Raw genomic sequence first — 19,167 nt, 5'->3', positions numbered from 1 at the left:
ACAAAATGTGCACTAATATTGACTTAGTTGGAAACAGGACCCTAGGGAACTACTGTTGAAAGTGGGAGGTTTTCTTTTTTAATTTTTTTAAATCTTTATTTAGTTTTGAGATAGAGAGTGTGAGCAGGGGAGGAGCAGTTAGAGGGAGGGAGACAGAATCTGAAGCAGGCTCCAGGCTCTGAGCTGTCAGCACAGAGACCAACACGCGGCTCGAACTCACGGACCATGAGATCGTGACCTGGGCCAAAATCAAACGCTTAACTGACTGAGCCACCTAGCCGCCCTGGTGGGAGGCTTTCTTTTCTCCACCAGGCCCTCTTGTGTTGTGTGGAGCTCTCCTGGCCATGTAAGGGACACCCCTCAAAGCCCACCAAATAAATAGATGAATAGGTCATGAGGAAATGGAGGCAAATTCCAGCATATGCCAAAGGAAAGAGGACTTCTCTGTAAGCAGAGATGAGGGACATCTGGGAGGGTCAGGACCGTGGATGAGATGGGAGCTGGTGGCGATTGGCAGTTGAGGTGGGGGCAGTGTGGGGAACTTAACACAAAATCACCTCCATTCTCTCAGGCTCCCCCAGCTCATAGCCCCGTCGTTTGTGGATGCAGAAGATGGGCAGGGGGCTGGTGCTCTCCCCCTGTCTTCTGGACACAGTCTCAAGGGATGGGGAGGGAGTGGAGAAGCCCCCGTGGCCTCCAGGAGAGCAGCCTCTTATTGTCTGACTCTGCCTAAGCTGCCTCATTTGTCACCTAAATAATTCACTCACCAACCTCTCAAGGAGCATTAGAAGAAAAACAAAACGCAACCCAGCCCTCATGCTCAGGTTCCCACTGCACCGAAGGCAGGCCAGGAGGCTGCCAGTGCCTGCAAAGCCTAAAATAATTGCTATCCGGCCCTTTCCCGAAGATGTGCCAGCCCCTTAATCCATTCCCTGGTCTTGAAGGAAGTGATGACCACCTCTGACATTGACTTCCCCCACACCCTGACCCCACTAGGTGCAGAGATTCAAAGCTGGCAGGGTTCTCATATTTACAGTCTAGTGAGAAGCTGGCATCATTTCCCACCCCATTACCAAAAGCAGAGCTAAACAAAAACAGGAAGATACACCCTCGAGTCGGGTGAACAGTCTTGGGTCGGCTGCTCGGGGAAGAAGGGGAAGAAGCAGGGAGAGGCTGAGATTCAGCCTCAGCCCATCCTCTGGGGGTCAGAATTCAGCATTGTCCTGCTTGGTCTCTGCTGACACCCCTCACCTTGATCCCCACCCCCTTTCACACACACTCTGTGATCTTGGTGATCCCAGCTGATCCCAGCAGATCCTCACAGTCACTGAGCCTGTAATTCTTTTACTGATGGGATATCCAACTAGCCCACATCTCTGAGTCCCCGAAGCCTGTGTGTCATTCTCACTCTGACAAACCTCAATCCAGGACAGAGGCTCCATCCAGCCCTGCAAGGAATCCTTTACTGCCCAGCAGGACCTTTGAAGGGAGAGGATTAGGGGAACATCCCTGAACTCCACCCAGAGTCTGTCCTGGAGCCAGAGCCTCTAGGAGTTACATATGAGCCTAAGCCCTCGGGGAGAGATGCGTCAGCCTAGACAATAGGGCCACCAGCTCAGAGTGTCTCAGGTGTAACTGGCCGAGTGACCCCTGGGCTGTTATGGGGGCTGTTAGTAATTTTGGAGGCTGAGGGCAGAGTGGAGATCCAGTGGTCTCACATCCTGGCACCTAGGTATTATGGATTACTTCACATAACAAGGACCTGTTCTGGCGTCTCCCAAGAGAAATGTTGCTGAGTTCTTTGCAGGCTCCTCTTCTGAGATAAGAACATGGAAGGCCCAGGTTGGAGTCCCACATCCAGGCTCAGTGAAAGGGCTTAGAGATTTGGGAACCCAAACTGGGAGATCTTGACGAGTTGTCTTAGTCTCTGGGACCCAGTTTCCTCGTCTGTTAGAATAAGCAAACAAAAACCTGAGGTGCTTAAAAAATCAACTCGAAATGGATAAAGGACCTGAACGTGAGACAGGAAACTATCAACACCCTAGAGGAGAAAGCAGGAAACAACCTCCTTGACCTCCACCGCAGCAACTTCTTACTTGACACATCCCCAAAAGCAAGGGAATCGAGAGCAAAAATAAACTGTTGGGACCTCATCAAGATTAAAAGCTTCTGCACAGCCAAGGAAACAACCCAGAAAATTAATAGGCAACCAACGGAATGGGAAAAGATAGTTGCAAATGACATATCAGATAAAGGGTTAATATCCAGAATCTATAAGGAACTCACCAAACTCCACGCCCGAAAAACAAACAACCCAGTGAAGAAATGGGCAGAAGACATGAACAGACACTTCTCCAAAGAGGACATCCAGATGGCCAACAGACACATGAAACGATGCTCAGCATCCCTCCTCATCAGGGAAATACAAATCAAAACCACACTGAGATACCACCTCACGCCAGTCAGAGTGGCTAAAATGAGCAAATCAGAGAACTCTAGATGCTGGCGAGGATGTGGAGAAACGGGCACCCTCCTGCACTGTTGGTGGGAATGTAAACTGGTACAGCCCCTCTGGAAAACAGTGTGGAGGTTCCTCAGGAAACTAACAATAGAACTCCCTTATGACCCAGCAATAGCACTGCTAGGAATTTACCCAAGGGATACAGAAATGCTGAGGCATAGGAGCACATGTACCCCAATGTTCATAGCAGCACTCTCCACAATAGCTAAAACATGGAAAGAGCCTAAGTGTCCATCAACAGATGAATGGATCAAGAAGATGTGGTTTATCTATACCATGGAATACTACATGGCAATGAGAAACAATGAAATCTGGCCATGTGTAGCAACATGGATGGACCTTGAGGGTGTTATGCTGAGCGAAATAAGTCAGGCAGAGAAGGACAAATACCATATGTTTGCACGTATAGGAGGATTAGGAGGAACTTGACGGAGGACCAAGGGGGAGAAGAAGGGTGGAAATGGTGGGGGAAAGGTAGAGAGGCAAACCATGAGAGACTCTTGAATGCTGACAAAAACTGAGGACTGATGGATGTGGGGGGCAGGGGGGGATGGGCATGAAGGAGGGCACTTTGGGGATGAGCACTGAGTGTTATGTAGAAACTAATTTGACAATAAACTATTTGTAAAAAAAAAAAAAAAAAAAAAAAAAAACCTGAGGTGCTTAGACGGAGGGTAATTTTAAGGTCCTGTCCATCCCCTATCCAGTGAATAGCCCAAACCAGGCCACACCCCTGCAGAAGCTTTGCTGGAAAGTTGTCTGGCTTCATCGAAGCTTTCCTTCCCCAAGTCAACTCAGTCCCATGCAAATGAGATATGGCTAGCCTCTCATCAAGGGGAGGGGTTTTTCCCTCAGCATGTTGGCAGCTTCCTGGGTGTTCAGACCCATGTGAGGGAGCCAAGTGGCGGGTGGTGACTATGACGTCTTGTCTTGGTGCCTTGTGGCAAGGGGGTGGCTGAAGGGCCACCAGATCACCCTCGCACCCCCAACAGGCCCACAGCATTGATCCGGAAGCCACACACAGTCCTGCATCACATGTTTTAACCTAAATTAGCTCATTGTTTTTCAACAACTCTCCAACTTGACTTGGCATCCCTCAAGGGCAGCAACTGTATCTTGACCTTCTTCTGGGTCCCCCAGGAGAACCCAGCACAACACTAGGTATGTAGCCGAAGATCCGTCCTTATCTGCTGAACGACTCAATTGAAAAGCCTTGGGAAAGAACGGCTTTGCACTTGGCACAGGGCATACGTCCAGGTAAGTGAATCTCCATTTTTGCTGGCTGATACCATTCTTCAGTCCATGGCTCAGTCAAACTGTCTTGTCTAGACTGTGACGCCAAGAGCTATCGTGTGACCTAGAGAACAGGTGATAGGGGAAGGTTGGAGAAGGGAATGCCCAAGATTCACCAGGAGGTCATATAAAGCTCATTGCTGCTGATCCCTTGTCCCTAAAGCACTGCAGACTGGGAGAGCATGGCTGGTGTGGCCCACAGATGCATAAATCAAGCCATCAAACACACCTCACCACTTCTTGCTTCAGAGTAGCTACCCAAACTGCAAACACAGCAATCTACAGGCTATAAACCCAAACCTATAAAATAGCAACACATGTCCCAAGCTCTCTGGTGGGTCTCACTGTCTTCCGGTCTTGATTATACTCAGGATGGCCGTGTCCCTTGCCTGCTTGCAGACAGGATGTTCTACTTTACATCGACCCACACTTTTTCTTGCCGTAGCTCCTTCTGTTCTGTGTTCTATGAATATGTTGCTCTCTTCAGAACCCAGAAGACCACCTTCTCTTCTGTGTTTATGTGTCTGCTTGTCTGCTGTGTGTGGTGGTGGGAAGGGATGGCAGAAGGCAGAGTTCTGGCAGGCCCCAAGTGTCACTCATCTGCACAAATGGTGATGACAGAGCCATGCAACTGATTAGCTGTGACACACATGAAATTGCTAATGAGTTTGATAAACTTTTAATTACCCCTTGTTCTTCGGGGCAGGCAGCAAACCATGAAATTAATAATCCTTTTGGGCGCTGTGGCAGTAAGATGAGAGGAAGACAGGCGTGAGGTGTAGGAGTTAATCCTGGGGGTAGAGTGGGGTCTGCAGCAGGGGTGGGTGGTCAGAGATTCCCCTTGGGATTATCTGAACAATTTCCTAATTCTCTACTTTGTTCTTGAGGACGTGACATTTTCTGGGAGTCAAACTCACCCTGGGAAGAAGAGGAAACCGAGGTATATGGAGATCAGGGATTTGCCACCTCACAGGAGAGTTTAAATCCAGAGGCCCTAACTCCAGTGCCTGGAGCCGGCACAGTCCAGGGGAGTGTCCAGGGATGTGCCCACACGGTTCATGGATGGATCTCACTTTGGGGACACTGACAGCCAGACTCCCAGGCTCCTGTGCCCATGGCTCCTGCCAGCCCTGCGTGAAAGGGGGAGAGTAGGGTGGGAGGAAGTGACCATCACTGGATACCTTGGTGGTTTTGACTCTGTGTCCGCTGCTGCAGCTCCATCCCGACAGGTCTGGGAGCACTTTACACTCCCCCCCTGGCAGGCAAGGCTCCATCTGGCACCACCACTTCTGCAGGACGATGGAGGCTGTGGGAGCAGAAGGCAGGGCGGCTCTCAGCTGTCCTCGGGTTCGGTGTGCAGTCAAGGGCGGGGAGTTCGCGCAGAACCAAGTGCATGTTTGCACCCCGCTGGCTTTGAGCCCTGCACTCCCCAGGCTTTCTCCTACTCCAGGCTGCCCAGAAAGGCAGTACTCAGGCTGGGGCTGGGGCACACAACCGTATCAAATTCAATCCCACTGACCCCCACATGTCAGCAAAGACAGCACAGGGTGAAGGAAGGGGCGGTTCCCTCAGGGACCCTTGAGTTGAGCCACCACGGCATTCACAGACAGGCACAGTCCCCAACATCCCCACTTGGTGTATGTGAGCAAGTGTGTGAGGGCTCCACAGACCAGGGATGCAAAGGCAGGCGTGCATGCGAGCATAGGTGGGCATGTGTATCGCACGGCCATGTGAGTGTGAGCACACGGGCATGGGCGCGACCATGGAGGGGGGGGTGAGTGAAACACGTGTGTCCACATGAGGGGAGGGTCAAGGCTGCAGGAGAATGGGAGGGGGCATGTGTAAGAGGCCTGGGAGGAGCAGGAGGTGAAGAGGTCAAGCTCTGGGGAAGTTAAGTGTGAGTCTGGCGGGATACGAGAGAGGATTCGTGTGGCAGAATGCATCTGGGTAGTGTCCAGCAGTGTGCACGGGAGGAAGGGATGAAGTGGGGATGGTCCCCTCTGCCCCCCTCCCCCCAGAGGTTACCCAGCATTTGAGGCTGATTGCCAGAGCCCTGGGGTGGGAGGAAATCCTATCCCGAGCAGATGGTGTGGCCGAGACCTCCTTATCTCTGTGACTGCCCCCCCTCCGCCCCCCGCCGGCTCCAGACTCTCACTCACCATCCACGCAGGAGGGCTCTGCCCGTGTGGTGCCGGCCACCTGGCCAGGAAAGCAAGAGCACTTGACAGTCTGGGTGCGCTCCTCGATGCGATTCCGGGTGCAGCAGCGGTGAGCCGCAATCACCTCGCAGGTGCCCTGCTTCGCGAAGACTGAAGTGGCCAGACAAGATCAGGTGCCCAGCCCTGGCCTGCAGCCCTGCTCCTCTCCCACCTGCACTGCATACCCTCCGGGCCCTCCTCCCAGCCTCCCAGCCTCGGGGAGAGGTGTTCAAGAGATTTCCAACTGTGGGAAGTGGGGGAGGAAACAGGAAATCCTCCTGTGGCTTCAGCATTCCTATCTTTCCTTCTTCCCCAGTCTGGCCACACTCATCCCTCTTTAGCAGAGCCTGGCCCTTGGGCGGAAGAAAAGTGGAATTCTCCACCAGCCCCCACTTCCTCTGGCTTCCTCCGCTTGAGGGCAAGGGCCCTGGGGGCTTACAGTGCGTGGAGAGATCATCCGGCTTACACAGGCTTTAGCCATCCCAGAAGGAAAACCGCAGAATTAGGCCAGGAGGCTAGACTTAAGCCTCTACCCCAGGGCCTCTCTCCCTGCAGAACACCTTCTGGCCCGGATGGAAAGGTGAGCAAGGGGTCTGCCCACGCCTTTCCTGGGCTGGGATCACAGAGAGGGGTGTGGATCCTCCTGGATGAAAAACAGAGGGAGCCAGAGCCCTTAGGATCTGCATTCTCAGCCTTGGGGATCTGCCTGCGTGGAATAGCGTGGGGTGGTGCCCAGCTCTCCAGGCATCCCGAGAAACCCTGTCCCAGGCTCTGCCATCTCCCCCAAACCTGTGGGAGTTTGCGTCTGCAAGGAAGCAGAGTCAAGGAGGGTCAACAGCCAGGCCAGGTAAAGTGCCAGCAGCCAGTGGCCTGGGCTCCAGTTCTGAGAGGTCCTCTCCAGCATCCTGTGGAGCAAAGCACACAGCCTGCTCAACTCTGGCCAGGAGCTCCCGGCCGCGCAGCCCCCCACCTCCAGGCTGCATGCTCTGGGATCAACAGAGGCGGGCAGGATGCACACCTTGCCCCAGGCAGCTCTCCGCCTGGCACAAACTTACTGTACGAAGCGGTGAGCACTACAGTAGGGAAAGGGAGCAGGGGAAGCTGTCTCGCCGGGAAAGGCACGGACAGCTTTGTGGGGGAGGTAACATTTAAGAGGGTGTTTGAGGATAAACCAGATGCGGCCCCTTGGAGGACACAGGAGGAACCAGACTACTGACTCCCTGACCCAAGCACTTCACATATGTGCTCTTGCAGCCTCCACAACTGTCCGACAAAGGATTATTTGTACCTATTTGACAGATGAGTAAACTGATACTCAAAAGGCTGGACACAACCTAAACAGCCATCAATAAAGTACGGGCTAAATACATTGTGGAGCACCTATGCAAATGCAGTTTCATCCAGGCAGCTATAAAACAGACTGAGGAAATGCTGTAGGTGCTGAGCCATGCAGTGATTTCTAACGATAATTCACAACGAAGGGGAAAAAAAGCAAAGTGCAGGACGGTGTGTATAAAATGCATGCAAGGGAAGGATTATATATGTTGTGTAAATATTCATTAGCTAGCTCTGGAAAATGTACCAAAGAAACCTAGTAACACTGATTGGCACCAAAAAGGGGAACTGAGAGATAGAGGAAGAAGGGAGGCCTTACCTACTGCTTTTTTATGTTTTGGGTTTTGAACTGTGGGAATGTAATAGCAATTTGATTTAAATAGATTTAAATTTAAAAAAGAAGAAATGAAACTAGGGCTAATAGAAGTCAAATGACTGTCCAAGGCCAGGCAGCATGTTGGGTGGGAGAGCCCAGGGCCCAGAAGCCCACCTTATTCCTACTGTACCATTTTGCTTTTCCTCTCCTCTTCTCCCATCCTTGATGGGTCCCGCCTCCCATTTTCCCCAGAGGATGAACTAGAAATGGAGCGGATCCCAAGGAAGCAGAGGCATAGAGCAGCAGGGAGCTGCCCAGGCATAGAAGGAGTCTGGACCATCCCCTCTGCTGCACTGCTGGCCCCTTGGGACATTGTTGGGGTCCCTCAGGACTGCTGACTGTGTCAGCACAGTCCTGGGAACACCAGAGGCCAAGCCAAATGCCAGAACCTTGGACAGGGTGCTTGATTTCTGTACGGCTCCCACCCCCATCCCCTCTTCAACTGTCCCCCACTTCAACTGTCTCCTCACTCACCTTTTTTGGGGATCTTTCAGCTTCTGTCTGTTCATCTGCTGGTCTCAGACTCACACCACCTAGACAAGGAAGAAAGACTCTTTGGGGCTTGCAAGGGTCGGAAGGAGCCCATGGCCCTGTCCTCCGGATGAGGACAAGGGGTGGCACTGAAGTAGAGTCCAATTCTGAAGCTGTTCCCCAAAGTGCAGGGCAGGGCACAGAGTCTCTCCTCTGCCTTAGGAATTCACAGGGATCCTTGCAGACTGTGGCAACAGGTCGGGCAGCTAGCCTGAGTAGCCTATGGGTTACTGTCCCTGCGGGTGAAGCAGGGTGGATGGTAGGGAGGGGTGCAGGAATCAATGCTACCACCTCTCTGGCCTTGGGTGGCGGTGGGGGGTGGAGGGAGGAGCTAGGAGCTAGCTGAAGGTCAGCTGAAGGGTTCCTGAGCAGCTCTGACAGAATTCTGCTCCAAGACGCACCTGGAAAAGACCCAAAGGTCTTGAGCCTTTTGCCTCCACCTCCGACCCTCACCTGTGTCCTGGACTCATGCAGAGCTGGCTCAACTCTGCCACCCTCACGCCCATTTCCACTCCAGAGGCTAGAATGGGGTTCCTACCAGTCTCTGGCCTCAGGGGCCGCAGCTCAACAGCTTCTCCATTTCTCCCTAGCTCTCTCATCCTTCAGCCTCCAAAGGGAGGTGGAGATGAGGCAGGTGGGAAGGTGGGGCCCAGAGAGGACTATGGGGATGGATGGAGGAAGTGATGCCAATACCCCAGAGATAGGTGTGCTCCACAGGCAAGAGCTTCCCAGAAGTAGGTGTCTCCTCTCCCTGTCCCCCTTGGGAAACTTCATTCCATCATTACAGATCCAGCTTTGTCTTCTCTCAGGCAGTCCTCACCCCTTTTCTCTCTGAGCTGCCACACCCTCCAAACCAACTCTCCCATCAATCCCCAAACCCAAAGATGGGCAGCATGCATTTGGGCTGAGTTCTCTGGCATTCTATTCCCTCCCGCAGGGAGAAGGCGGAGAGGGCAGGGGAGGGAAGCTTCGAAGATTTTCTTGGGCTTCCACTCTCCTGCCTTAGTTTGTCAGGCTGTTTTCCCCAAACCCAAATGCAGGCTATGGTGAGGCTGAGTTAGCAGCCGGCATACCAGCATGGAGTCAAGCATGTGGACCCCAAGAGCCTTTAAGCTTGACCTGCCTTCTCCCGGCCCCCTCCAGCGCCCGCCCCCTCCTCCAAATTCTGAGCCTCCTCCCTCCCCTCCACCCCGCCCCCCCGGATCTGTCTGCCCCACAGCGGTGCTCACTTGCCTCTGAGTCCGGCACCAAGATTCTGAAAGGCGGACTTCGGGCTGGAGTGGCCAGCTTGGGTGTTTCTGAGTCTGGAGTCGGGTGTCCCTCACCGAGTTGCGGCATCCCGCAGGCGTCGGGGTTTCCGGCCAAACTGGCATCACGGGGGTGCCCGGCGCCGCCCCGCAAGGCTCAGGCGGGGTCCTTCCGACGCTCCCGCCGGCAGCCCAGGGCGCGCACAGCCGCCGCCGCCGCCTCCCGGTCGCCGGGGGCCACCCCTGCTCCGCCAGCCGCCGGTGGGCGCAGCCGCCTCCTCTCGGACAGCGACCCGCGCGGCGCCGAGCGCTCGGCTAGGCGGGCGCAGCGGCCCCTGGCGGCCGAAAGAAGAAGAGCGAGGCCGGCCCCCCGCCTAGCAGTCCTGGTGAGCATCTATCTCTCAGGTGCAGGACCGGTAACCTAAAGAGGTCCCGCAAAATTCTCCGTCTTGTGGCTTCCAGGGTGGGAGGGGGCTGAGTATGAGTAGAGATTGCCAAGATATCCAGGGGTTTTGAGTCTTGAAGATTCTAGAAATCCACTATCCAGACTGATGGCCACTAACCACAAGTGGTTATTTAAATTTACATATAGGGGCGCCTGGGTGGCTCAGTCGGTTAAGCCTCCAGCTCTTGATTTTGACTCAGGTCATGATCTCACAGTTGAGTTCAGCCCTGCATCTGGCTCTGCACTGACAGCGTGAAGCCTGCTTGGGATTCTCCCTCTCCCATTCTGTCTGCCCCTTCCCTGCTCGTGCTCTTTCTCTCTCACTCTCTCAAAATAAATACACTTTAAAAAATTAAAGAGCAATAAATTTACATATAAGTTGGGGCACCTGGGTGGCTCAGTTGGTTAAGCATGAGACTTCGGCTCAGGTCATGATCTTACTGCTTGTGAGTTCCAGCCCACAACCAGCTAGTGCTGATAGCTCCCAGCCTGCAGCTGAGATTTTCCTGGGCTTCCACTCTCCTACCTCAGTTTGCCAGGCTGTCTTCCCCAAACCCAAGATGCAGGCTATGGTGAGGCTGAGTTAGCAGCCTGAATACCAGAATGGAGTTGAGGATCCCTCAGATTCTGTGTCTCCCCCTCTCTCTGCCCCTCCCCTGCTCGCATTCTGTCTCTCTCAAAAATAAACAAAAAAAATTTAATTTAAATTTACATATAAATTAAATCTAAATATTGATTCTTTTTTTTTAAGTTTATTTATTCTGAGAGAGGGAGAGAGTGCAGGTCCGAATGGGCATGTGTGCATGAGCGGGGGAGGGTCAGAGACAGAGGAGGAGAGAATCCCAGGCAGACCCTGCACTGTCAGCACAGAGCTCTATGCTGGCTAGAACTCACAAACCATGAGCTCTTGACCTGAGTGGAAATCAAGAGTCAGAGGCTTAGACAGAGCTACCCAGGTGCCCCTAAACACTATTTGCACTCACCATATTTCAAGTGTTCAATAGCTACATGAAGGTAGGGACTAGTGTACTGAAAAGATACAGAACATTCAGAACATTCCCAGCATGGCACAAAATTCTATGAGACAATGCACTTCTAGATTGATATGTGAGCCCTCCACCATGAAAATGTTAAAATCCAGGTTCTGGCTGATGTCCAGTCTAGAGGGTGTCCTTCCTCCTTCCCACAACAGCAGACCCTTCTTCCCCCAAAGAAACTGAGGCAAAACAGAGCCAGAACCAGGTGGGTAGAGGCGGCCAGCAGTGGAGCAGTGGGGGCGGGGGATGGCTGTGAACCCCAACCTGAGAACCAAACTTGAGCCAGTATGTTCATTATATAAACTACAATATAATTGCAATTTTATAATTCCTTACAGGGTAAGATTTTGGCTGTGAAAGCCTTAGACAAATGGAAGAAGAAAGGGGTCTGTGAATTTGTCTCTTAGCAGGAGGGACACTCCTCTTAGTTTAAGAGGACTTTGGGATTGGAGTAGTGGGGTGGGGAGAGGTAAGGGAGGAGTTTAAAACGAAGCCTAGTTTTGAGCTCTGAGCTCCTGCTTATGGCTAGGATAAAGGGGCCTGTCTTGAGGATTCCCAGCCACCCTCACGGGCTAAGGCCACATGCACTCCTGGCAGGGCCAGGCACTGAGCAGTCTCAGCTCTCAGCCAAGAAAAATATCTCTCAAGTCTGCCCTCCTACCCCACCCCTTTTCGCTCTCACTTTCTGCTGCCTCAGGGATGAGTAGAAGTGATGACCTTCTTACCAGGTTCTGGGGCACTCTGAGGATGGAGGAGGTGTGATGATGCCAGGAATCAGAGGTAAGATGGTCTGAGAGGGGAGAGCCTTAGGGCTTAGGTGGTGGGGGTGGGAGGGGGTGCTGTTCTTGACCCCAAGAGAGCTGTTGACCTCCCTGCTGACCATCTGGTGTTGGAGCTAGGGGTCTCTCTGTCCTGGCTCTGTGGCCTGTTTGCAGCCACACCATGGTGGGTGCTGTGAAGAGTAGGGATTAGGGAGCAGGGTGACACACAGAAGTGGTAAGCAAACTGTCCCAGAAACACTGAATAATAAAAATAGCCAGGATGTTATATTTTTCCATCAGTCTTTGCTTGCTGCTGTGGTTTATACCATTTATCAGACAGTTGGTTCCTGTTTTTCTCAACTAGGAGGGAAATACCCACAGCAGCACCGAGTTCTTCACCCTCCTTTGCCTTTGCCACTCTATGTGCCTTTGGGTCTGATTTTTCTTTTCTTGTGACTTCTATTTTTCTGCCTTTCTCTGCCCAGAGTGTAGGTATAATTACAGTAAATCTAAAGACCTGAAAGACCATTATGCGATTTCTATTCGGAAGCTGCCAGGAAAGCCACTCCTTCTGGGGGTATACTTTAGCTCAGGAAGAGAGAGGGTTATGTTCAGGAAGCATTCGGCCCACAGAGCCCAGAGATGGCATCCCAATCACGGACTTGGTGCCAGTGATTCCTGAGGGCTACCCCTCACTTGCATTAAGGCCACAAGGGCCATTTGGACAGCGTAGGAGGTTCTCTGGAGATCTACTGATCACTTCCCTGCAACCAGGTTTGGGAACAGGGCACCAAGTTGGTGCCACCTTTTCCTTTCAGATAGGTGCTTAGCCTTGCCTCTGTCTCCCTCTGGCGGTACCTACAGAACTGAGTTGGAGGAAGGAGGAATCTCCACTTTTTGCCATTCACCTCCTCCTTAACCCTTCCTCCACCATCCCGACAAATTAGCTTGGTTCATCAGACAGAATCGAGTTAGGGCGTCGGAGGACTGGCACGGGTGTGAGTCTCTCATTGACTGTGTGACCTCTTGAGGCAAGTCCTATAAAATGACAGGTGCGTCATCGGTAAAAAAAAAAAAAAAAAAAAAAAAGCAGCATAATAAAATTTACCTTGAAGTGCTGTCGTGCGGGATAGATGGTCTAATATACAGAAAGTGCTTTGCAGCGGGCCTACTATTTAGAAAGTCCGCCATAAATAGCAGTTATTGTAGTTACCTTACTAACTATTCCTCTAGTCCTGCTGTGGTCAGGGGAGGTCTAAATGAAGCGGTGGGGGCGGGAGGGGGCAGGGAATTAGGTCCTGAGAAAGTGTCGGAGTGGTAACTACTCTTCCAGATCTAAAGGTAATTGTCATGGGGAGCAGCGCCGTCTCAGGAGCCCAGGAACTTACCCCCAGCTTCCTAATTCAGGATGGTCGACTCCAGCCCGCGTCGTTCACACCCCCACAGCACACCCAGCACCAGCTGGCTGGCCCTCACTCTCACTCCAGCAGCCCCAGCCAGAGGTGTTGTCACACCAGGTGCTTCACACCCAGCAGTCGCGGAAGCTGCTGGTTTCGCTCTGAGGTCATCAGCTCCATCATCCTCCGGGCGGGCTTGCTGCTAGGGAACGGAAGGCGAGGAGACACCACCCACCCCGTCACAATGGGGGATGTTCTAGCTGATGTCTAATATGGAGGGTGTCCTTCCCTCCGTCCCCTTCCCACAACAGCAGACTCTTCTTCCCCATAGAAACTGAGGCAGAGCGGAGCTGGAACCAAGAGGGGAGAGGCCGCGAGCCGGCGGGGCGGTGCCGAGGGCGGTCCAGAGTCGGAGGCAGTTTTGCTGGGACCCGCCCTGCCCTCGCGGAGCCAATGTCTGCGGAGAGCCGGCAGAAGCGAGCACCGCCCACCGCGCGCCCTAGGGGGCGGGGCCTGACTCGGGGCGGGGCCACGGCCGAGGGCGGGGCAGGGAGGCAGCATGCTAAACCGGGTGCGCTCGGCCGTGGCGCACCTGGTGAGCTCTGGGGGCGCCCCGCCTCCGCGCCCCAAGTCCCCAGATCTGTCCAACGCGCCCTCCGCGCAGCCTGCCGCCCCTCCGGAATCGTCCAGGAGCCCTCCGGCGAGGTCTGGGAGCGGGAGCACGGCGCCCGCGAAGACCGTAGAGGCTCGAGCGAGCTTCTCCCGACCGACCTTTCTGCAACTGAGCCCAGGGGGGCTGCGACGCGCGGACGACCACACTGGCCGGGCTGTGCAAAGCCCCCCGGACACCGGCCGTCGCCTGCCCTGGAGCACGGGCTACGCCGAGTGAGCGCCCCCGGGAGCACCCTAGCCAGCATGGGGCCCCCAGCCCCGTAGCCCCTTCCCCAGCTGGGCGTCCCGGGCGCCGGGATGCGTGCCCCCGGCGGCGCTCGGCGCCGGGAACTCCCTTCTCCCAGGACCTTTGCTATCCTCTGGGCTTCGGGCTGCACCCCCTCCCAGCCCTTTCTCAAGTCGGTGCAGTCTTCCTCAGGATCTTCCAGCTCGTTGACTTCCCTCACCCGCGCCGCCTCAGGACCTTGTTCCCTTCCAGAGCCCGGAGGACGGAGGGCCCCGGGAAGGATGAGTTGGCCTGTTCTCTGTCGGGGCCGGGCAGTTTAATGGCTAAGGGAGGCGGGGCTTCAAGGAGGCGGGGGGCGCTTTTCATAGGGGAGGTGGCGGCTGGGAAGATTCGCTCCTGGGCTTCCCGACCCCGGCGCCCCAGTTCCCTGTCCCTCTTACCGTTCCCCTCCCCCTCCACACCCAGAAATAGCCCGCGACACCAGCCGGCGTCCGGCGTCCGCAGGAGCGGGGGAGGGGGCCGCCTGGGGAAGCAGGAGGGTCTCCTTCGAACTCCCCTTGGCAGGGAGCATTGCGCTGGCCAGGCAAAGACGCAGACCCCGGGTCAGAGTGGCGGGAGCAGCCGGCTTGCTCCTTGGCCGGGTGTATTTTTAATACATCTACTGGGAAATCAGAGCGTTGAGGGAGACTGGGGCGCTGAGGTCGCTGAGGGTGGTGGCTGGTAGACCCGTGGCCCCACCGCCAGCTCCTTTAGCTTTCTGTTTGGGGAGAGTCGGTGGTTTATGTGGCTTCTGCACAGTCCAGGTGGGCTTCCACCCCTACCCTATTTCAATTCCTCTTTCCCTATCTGGGCTGGAGCACTTCCTCACTGCCAAAGCAGCAGAAACTTTCCCTGGATGTTTTTAAGATAAAGTGGGTGTGCCCATGAGGGTGGGGTGCTGTGGACAAGGCACTAGAAAAGTTGACTAGGCTTCAGGGCGGGAGGTAGGGTCTTGGCAAGCAGGGTCGTAAGACCTCCTGCCGCCCCTGTCCAGCCCTTTCCCCAGCAGCCCACAGGGGTGCCCCCTATGCTGGGGATGGGGGAACTGAGGCAGGCAGGTGCTGCTGCTGGCTTTTCTGTGGGTGGTGGGGCCTGACACCCAGACAGGACTCCTTGTGCCTTGCGCTGCCTCCCTTCCCCTCCTCTTTCTGGCCTGGATCCCAGGTGGCTGTGACCTTTCTCAGTTTGGCCAGCAGGCTAGAGAGGGTGTGTGTGTCTAAGGTGGGGGTTATTCCAGGACCTGGTCTGCTGTCCAACCTGATGTGGTCACTCTGGCCTGGCAGGGTCATCAATGCTGGCAAAAGCCGGCACAATGAGGACCAGGCTTGCTGTGAAGTGGTGTATGTGGAAGGTCGGAGGAGTGTTTCAGGGGTGCCTAGGGAGCCTAGCCAAGGCCAGGTAAGCCCCCACCCCCACCCTGGCCTCCAGAAGCCTGGCAACACCTCTTCCAGGGGATGCTAGGCATCTGGTTTTACATCTGAGACATGTGGAAGACCTGACTCCTAACTCACTAGCTTTCTACCTCTGGCACAGAACCTTTATGGGGGTGTTTGGACAGTTAGAATGTCAGTGTAAATGTTCAGTTTTCCACTTAGAATATAGGTACTACTGTATTTATGGATGATGTAATTAATTACCAATACATATTTTTGCATATTTTATCCTTGGAGTTTGGCTGTTTTGATGCTTTACTTCTGACACATAATAGGCCCTTGGTAAATGAGTGAACAAATCCAATGTGCCTTTAAGGCCAAACTCTGACCTCCTCTCTGATGTTTATATGGATGCCCCAGAGGCTTGCTCTTCTCTTTGCATCATACACACACACACACCACACACTCCCTCACTCACCTCCAAATTTTCCTTCACCAGGGACTCTGCTTCTACTACTGGGGCCTGTTTGATGGGCATGCAGGGGGCGGAGCTGCCGAAATGGCCTCCAGGCTCCTTCATCGCCACATCCGGGAGCAGCTAAAGGACCTGGTGGAGATACTCCAGGACCCCTCGCCACCTCCCCTCTGCCTCCCTTCTACCCCAGGGGCCCCAGGTTCCTCTGATCCTTCTCACTTGGTTGGTCCTCAGTCCTGCTGGTCTTCGCAGAAGGAAGTGACCCATGAGAGCCTGGTAGTGGGGGCCATTGAGAATGCCTTCCAGTTTATGGTGAGTGGGTGGTCCTGGCAAGAGCCTGCTAGGCAGTCACTCTGGTCAACTGTGGATGGGAATCAGGTGGCCTAAGCGGGTAACCCTGAGAACCCACAACATCGTCGAGGGCCGAGAGCTTGGTTCAGAAGGGAGGGAAGGGGTAGTTATACCCATGTCTTCCCTCCTCTCCTCCAGTGTAGCTTGGCTGGGCCAGTTGATTTCTGCAGATAGGGGCAGTGGTTGTGTGCCTGGAACCTCTTCTTCATTCACCCCCTTTGACCCTCCCTCACTTGGCAGGATGAGCAGATGGCCCGGGAGCGGCGCGGCCACCAAGTGGAGGGGGGCTGCTGTGCCCTGGTTGTGGTCTACTTGCTAGGCAAGGTGTATGTGGCCAATGCAGGTGACAGCAGGTATGGTGTGTGTGGCAGGGGTTTGAAAATGCCTACAAGGGGTCACACTCTCTGGGATGTGGGAATAGAAAAGAGGGAGGTGGTGGGTGTTAAAAATAAAAAACGAGGGAGGGATGGGGTCAGGAGCAGTCACGGACATAAGGAAGGGCTGGAAGTAGCCACAAGGGGAGGAAAGATGGGGGTCTGGGTGTGGAACCCTAAGGGTTATTATGGGGAAAGCCTGGTCTTTCTGGAATTCTCCACAAGGGGGCTGAGGAGAGCCAAGCCCAAACCTTTTCTTTCTCTGGGCAGAGCCATCATTGTCCGGAATGGTGAAATCATTCCAATGTCCCGGGAGTTCACCCCGGAGACTGAGCGCCAGCGTCTTCAGCTGCTTGTAAGTAGGAGCTAAACTCTCTACCCCCGTTCATTGTGGACTCTTTTGGCTCTCTGTAGCCTGTGTCCCAGCTCTACCGCACTGACAGCTCCTCTCCTGCTCCCTGGGAAGGCTGCTCGGCAGACCATGGCTGGTGGAACATGTCGCGGGAAGGAGCGTGGGCTACTCCAGTGCTCCCACTGTGACCCCAGCTGAGGAAGGAAGTGGAGTCAGAGGTGGGGAAAGGAAATAGCAAAGGCCCTTGAGAGGCAGCGCTTCATGCTTTAAAGTACTCTCTGGAGCTGGACTGCCTGGGTTTGAATCCTAGTTCGAGTACTTTGCTACTTGATCTTCAGACGGTTCCCTTGTAACACTAGTTCCTGGCTTCAGGATTGTTGTGAGGGTTAAATGAGGTCCTATATATTAGTATTACGAAGATACTAATGGCACATGGCATGGCACACTCCATTCAAGGTTCTGCTGGGATTAATAGTGTCTACACACCGGGGACACACCGGGGTGCGCTGCAAGCCTAATGCCCCCTGGCCTCTGCTCTTGTCTGCCTGCTCCCAATCCCAGGGCTTCCTGAAACCAGAGCTGCTAGGTGGTGAATTCACCCACTTAGAGTTTCCCCGCAGAATTCAGCCCAAGGAGCTGGGGCAGAGGATGCTGTACCGGGACCAGAACATGACTGGCTGGTAACACTTCCCTTAGAGCTGGGGCCCGTTCCCACGGCAACACAGCCATCCCTCACGGGGAGCAAGGTGGAAGCTGGAGGCTGGGCCAGGCTGGGAGGAGGGGGTGGGATGTGGTCCTTTGTAGGGGTTTGTGTGAGGGGCACGGCTCCTAGGGGAGGGAGGCTTTGATGCCTGGGTGATGCCTCCTGTACTCCCCCCTCCCCAGGGCCTACAAAAAGATCGAGCTGGAGGATCTCAGGTTTCCTCTGGTCTGTGGGGAGGGCAAAAAGGTAAACGCCATGGTAGAGGTGGGAGAGGGCAGGAGGACCCACCACAACTTGTCTAGGGAGGCGGAGGTTCTACCTGAGGGTAGGGGTGGGAGGGCCCACAGTTGGAGCCTGGGAGAGGGCTGTGGCGGCACCCACACTCATTCCCTTTAGGCTCGAGTGATGGCCACCATCGGGGTGACCCGGGGCTTGGGAGACCACAACCTTAAGGTCTGCAGCTCCACTCTGCCCATCAAGCCCTTCCTCTCCTGCTTCCCCGAGGTGAGCCGTGTGGGGGCTTCCTCAGCCATTCCTTCCCGCCTCTGGGGGGCCTCGGGCTGGCTTCCTACCGGGGTCCTGTTGTCACCAAGCTCCTTCTTCACTCTCTTCTCCCCACCAGGTACGAGTGTATGACCTGACACAGTATGAACACTGCCCGGATGATGTGCTAGTCCTGGGAACAGATGGGCTGTGGGATGTCACCAGTGACTGTGAGGTAGCTGCCACTGTGGACAGGGTGCTGTCAGCCTATGAGCCCAATGACCCCAGCAGGTAGGAGTTGTATGGCAGTGGGGGATGACAGTGGGGAAGGTAGGGGCAAACCCACCTGAGGGCCTGTGTATCGATCTTCCCGTTTACATGTTGGTACATGAATGTGCACATGTGCTCCTGGCAGGTACACAGCTCTGGCCCAAGCTCTGGTTCTGGGGGCCCGGGGCACCCCCCGGGACCGTGGCTGGCGTCTCCCCAACAACAAGCTGGGTTCCGGGGATGACATCTCGGTCTTCGTCATCCCCCTGGGAGGGCCAGGCAGTTACTCCTGAGGGGCTCAGCCCCGCCCCTGCCACCACCATCCCAGCCTCTCCATGCTTACCCTCTGCCAACCCAAATTCAGAAGTTGTCTCCCTGACCTTCTTTAGTGCCAACCTAACTGAAGAAGGGGTGTCAGTTAGATCCAGAATTATAGCTACTGGCAAATAAACCACATGGATACAAACGTGTGTCTTTATTTACTGTGATTGGAAACTAAAAGGCCCTTTAGGGTGGTGGAAAGAACACCCCAAAGCAGTCCTAAAAATGTAGTGCTCCCAGGCTCCTCCTTCCACCCTCTGCTCTTCCTTCTCCACGTGCTCTCATCCACGTCCATGGCTTCATCCACCTGCTGGCGTTTTCCAAGTCAGTATTTCCAGCCCAGGCCTTTCCTGAACTTGAGGTCCACTTAGCCTACTTGTCTCCCCG

The 19,167-nt window shown here is 54.5% G+C and overlaps 2 protein-coding genes across 4 annotated transcripts; one reads left to right on the top strand and one right to left on the bottom strand.

Moving 5' to 3' along the window:
• Positions 1–1,437: 1,437 nt before the first annotated feature.
• Positions 1,438–13,639, bottom strand: TAFA3 (TAFA chemokine like family member 3). Of its 3 annotated transcripts, none has more exons than XM_039254937.1 (7): positions 13,133–13,639; positions 8,198–8,256; positions 6,802–6,917; positions 5,974–6,123; positions 4,996–5,120; positions 3,176–3,878; positions 1,438–1,971 (listed from the first exon to the last, which is right to left on the bottom strand). In XM_039254937.1, exons 2-6 carry the CDS (start codon positions 8,230–8,232, stop codon positions 3,867–3,869), a joined length of 438 nt encoding a protein of 145 aa, XP_039110868.1. In that variant the 5' UTR covers positions 8,233–8,256; positions 13,133–13,639; the 3' UTR covers positions 1,438–1,971; positions 3,176–3,866. The 3 variants fall into 3 exon arrangements, with proteins under 3 accessions (XP_039110868.1, XP_039110869.1, XP_039110867.1); XM_039254938.1 differs by lacking the exon at positions 13,133–13,639 and adding an exon at positions 9,484–9,674; XM_039254936.1 differs by lacking the exon at positions 13,133–13,639 and adding an exon at positions 9,488–9,674.
• Positions 13,640–13,686: 47 nt separating this feature from the next.
• Positions 13,687–18,925, top strand: PPM1J (protein phosphatase, Mg2+/Mn2+ dependent 1J). Its single transcript, XM_039254909.1, has 10 exons — positions 13,687–14,026; positions 15,362–15,476; positions 15,951–16,238; positions 16,518–16,630; positions 16,922–17,006; positions 17,565–17,683; positions 17,889–17,952; positions 18,103–18,210; positions 18,329–18,480; positions 18,605–18,925. Exons 1-10 carry the CDS (start codon positions 13,701–13,703, stop codon positions 18,750–18,752), a joined length of 1,518 nt encoding a protein of 505 aa, XP_039110840.1. The 5' UTR covers positions 13,687–13,700; the 3' UTR covers positions 18,753–18,925.
• The last annotated feature ends 242 nt before the right edge of the window (positions 18,926–19,167 follow it).

Source organism: Hyaena hyaena, unplaced genomic scaffold (genome assembly GCF_003009895.1).
Source record: "Hyaena hyaena isolate Hyena2069 unplaced genomic scaffold, ASM300989v1 scaffold_505, whole genome shotgun sequence".
Classification (NCBI taxonomy): Eukaryota; Metazoa; Chordata; class Mammalia; order Carnivora; family Hyaenidae; genus Hyaena; species Hyaena hyaena.
The sequence above is the reverse complement of the archived record's forward strand: the minus strand, read 5'-3'. Positions and strand labels throughout refer to the sequence as shown.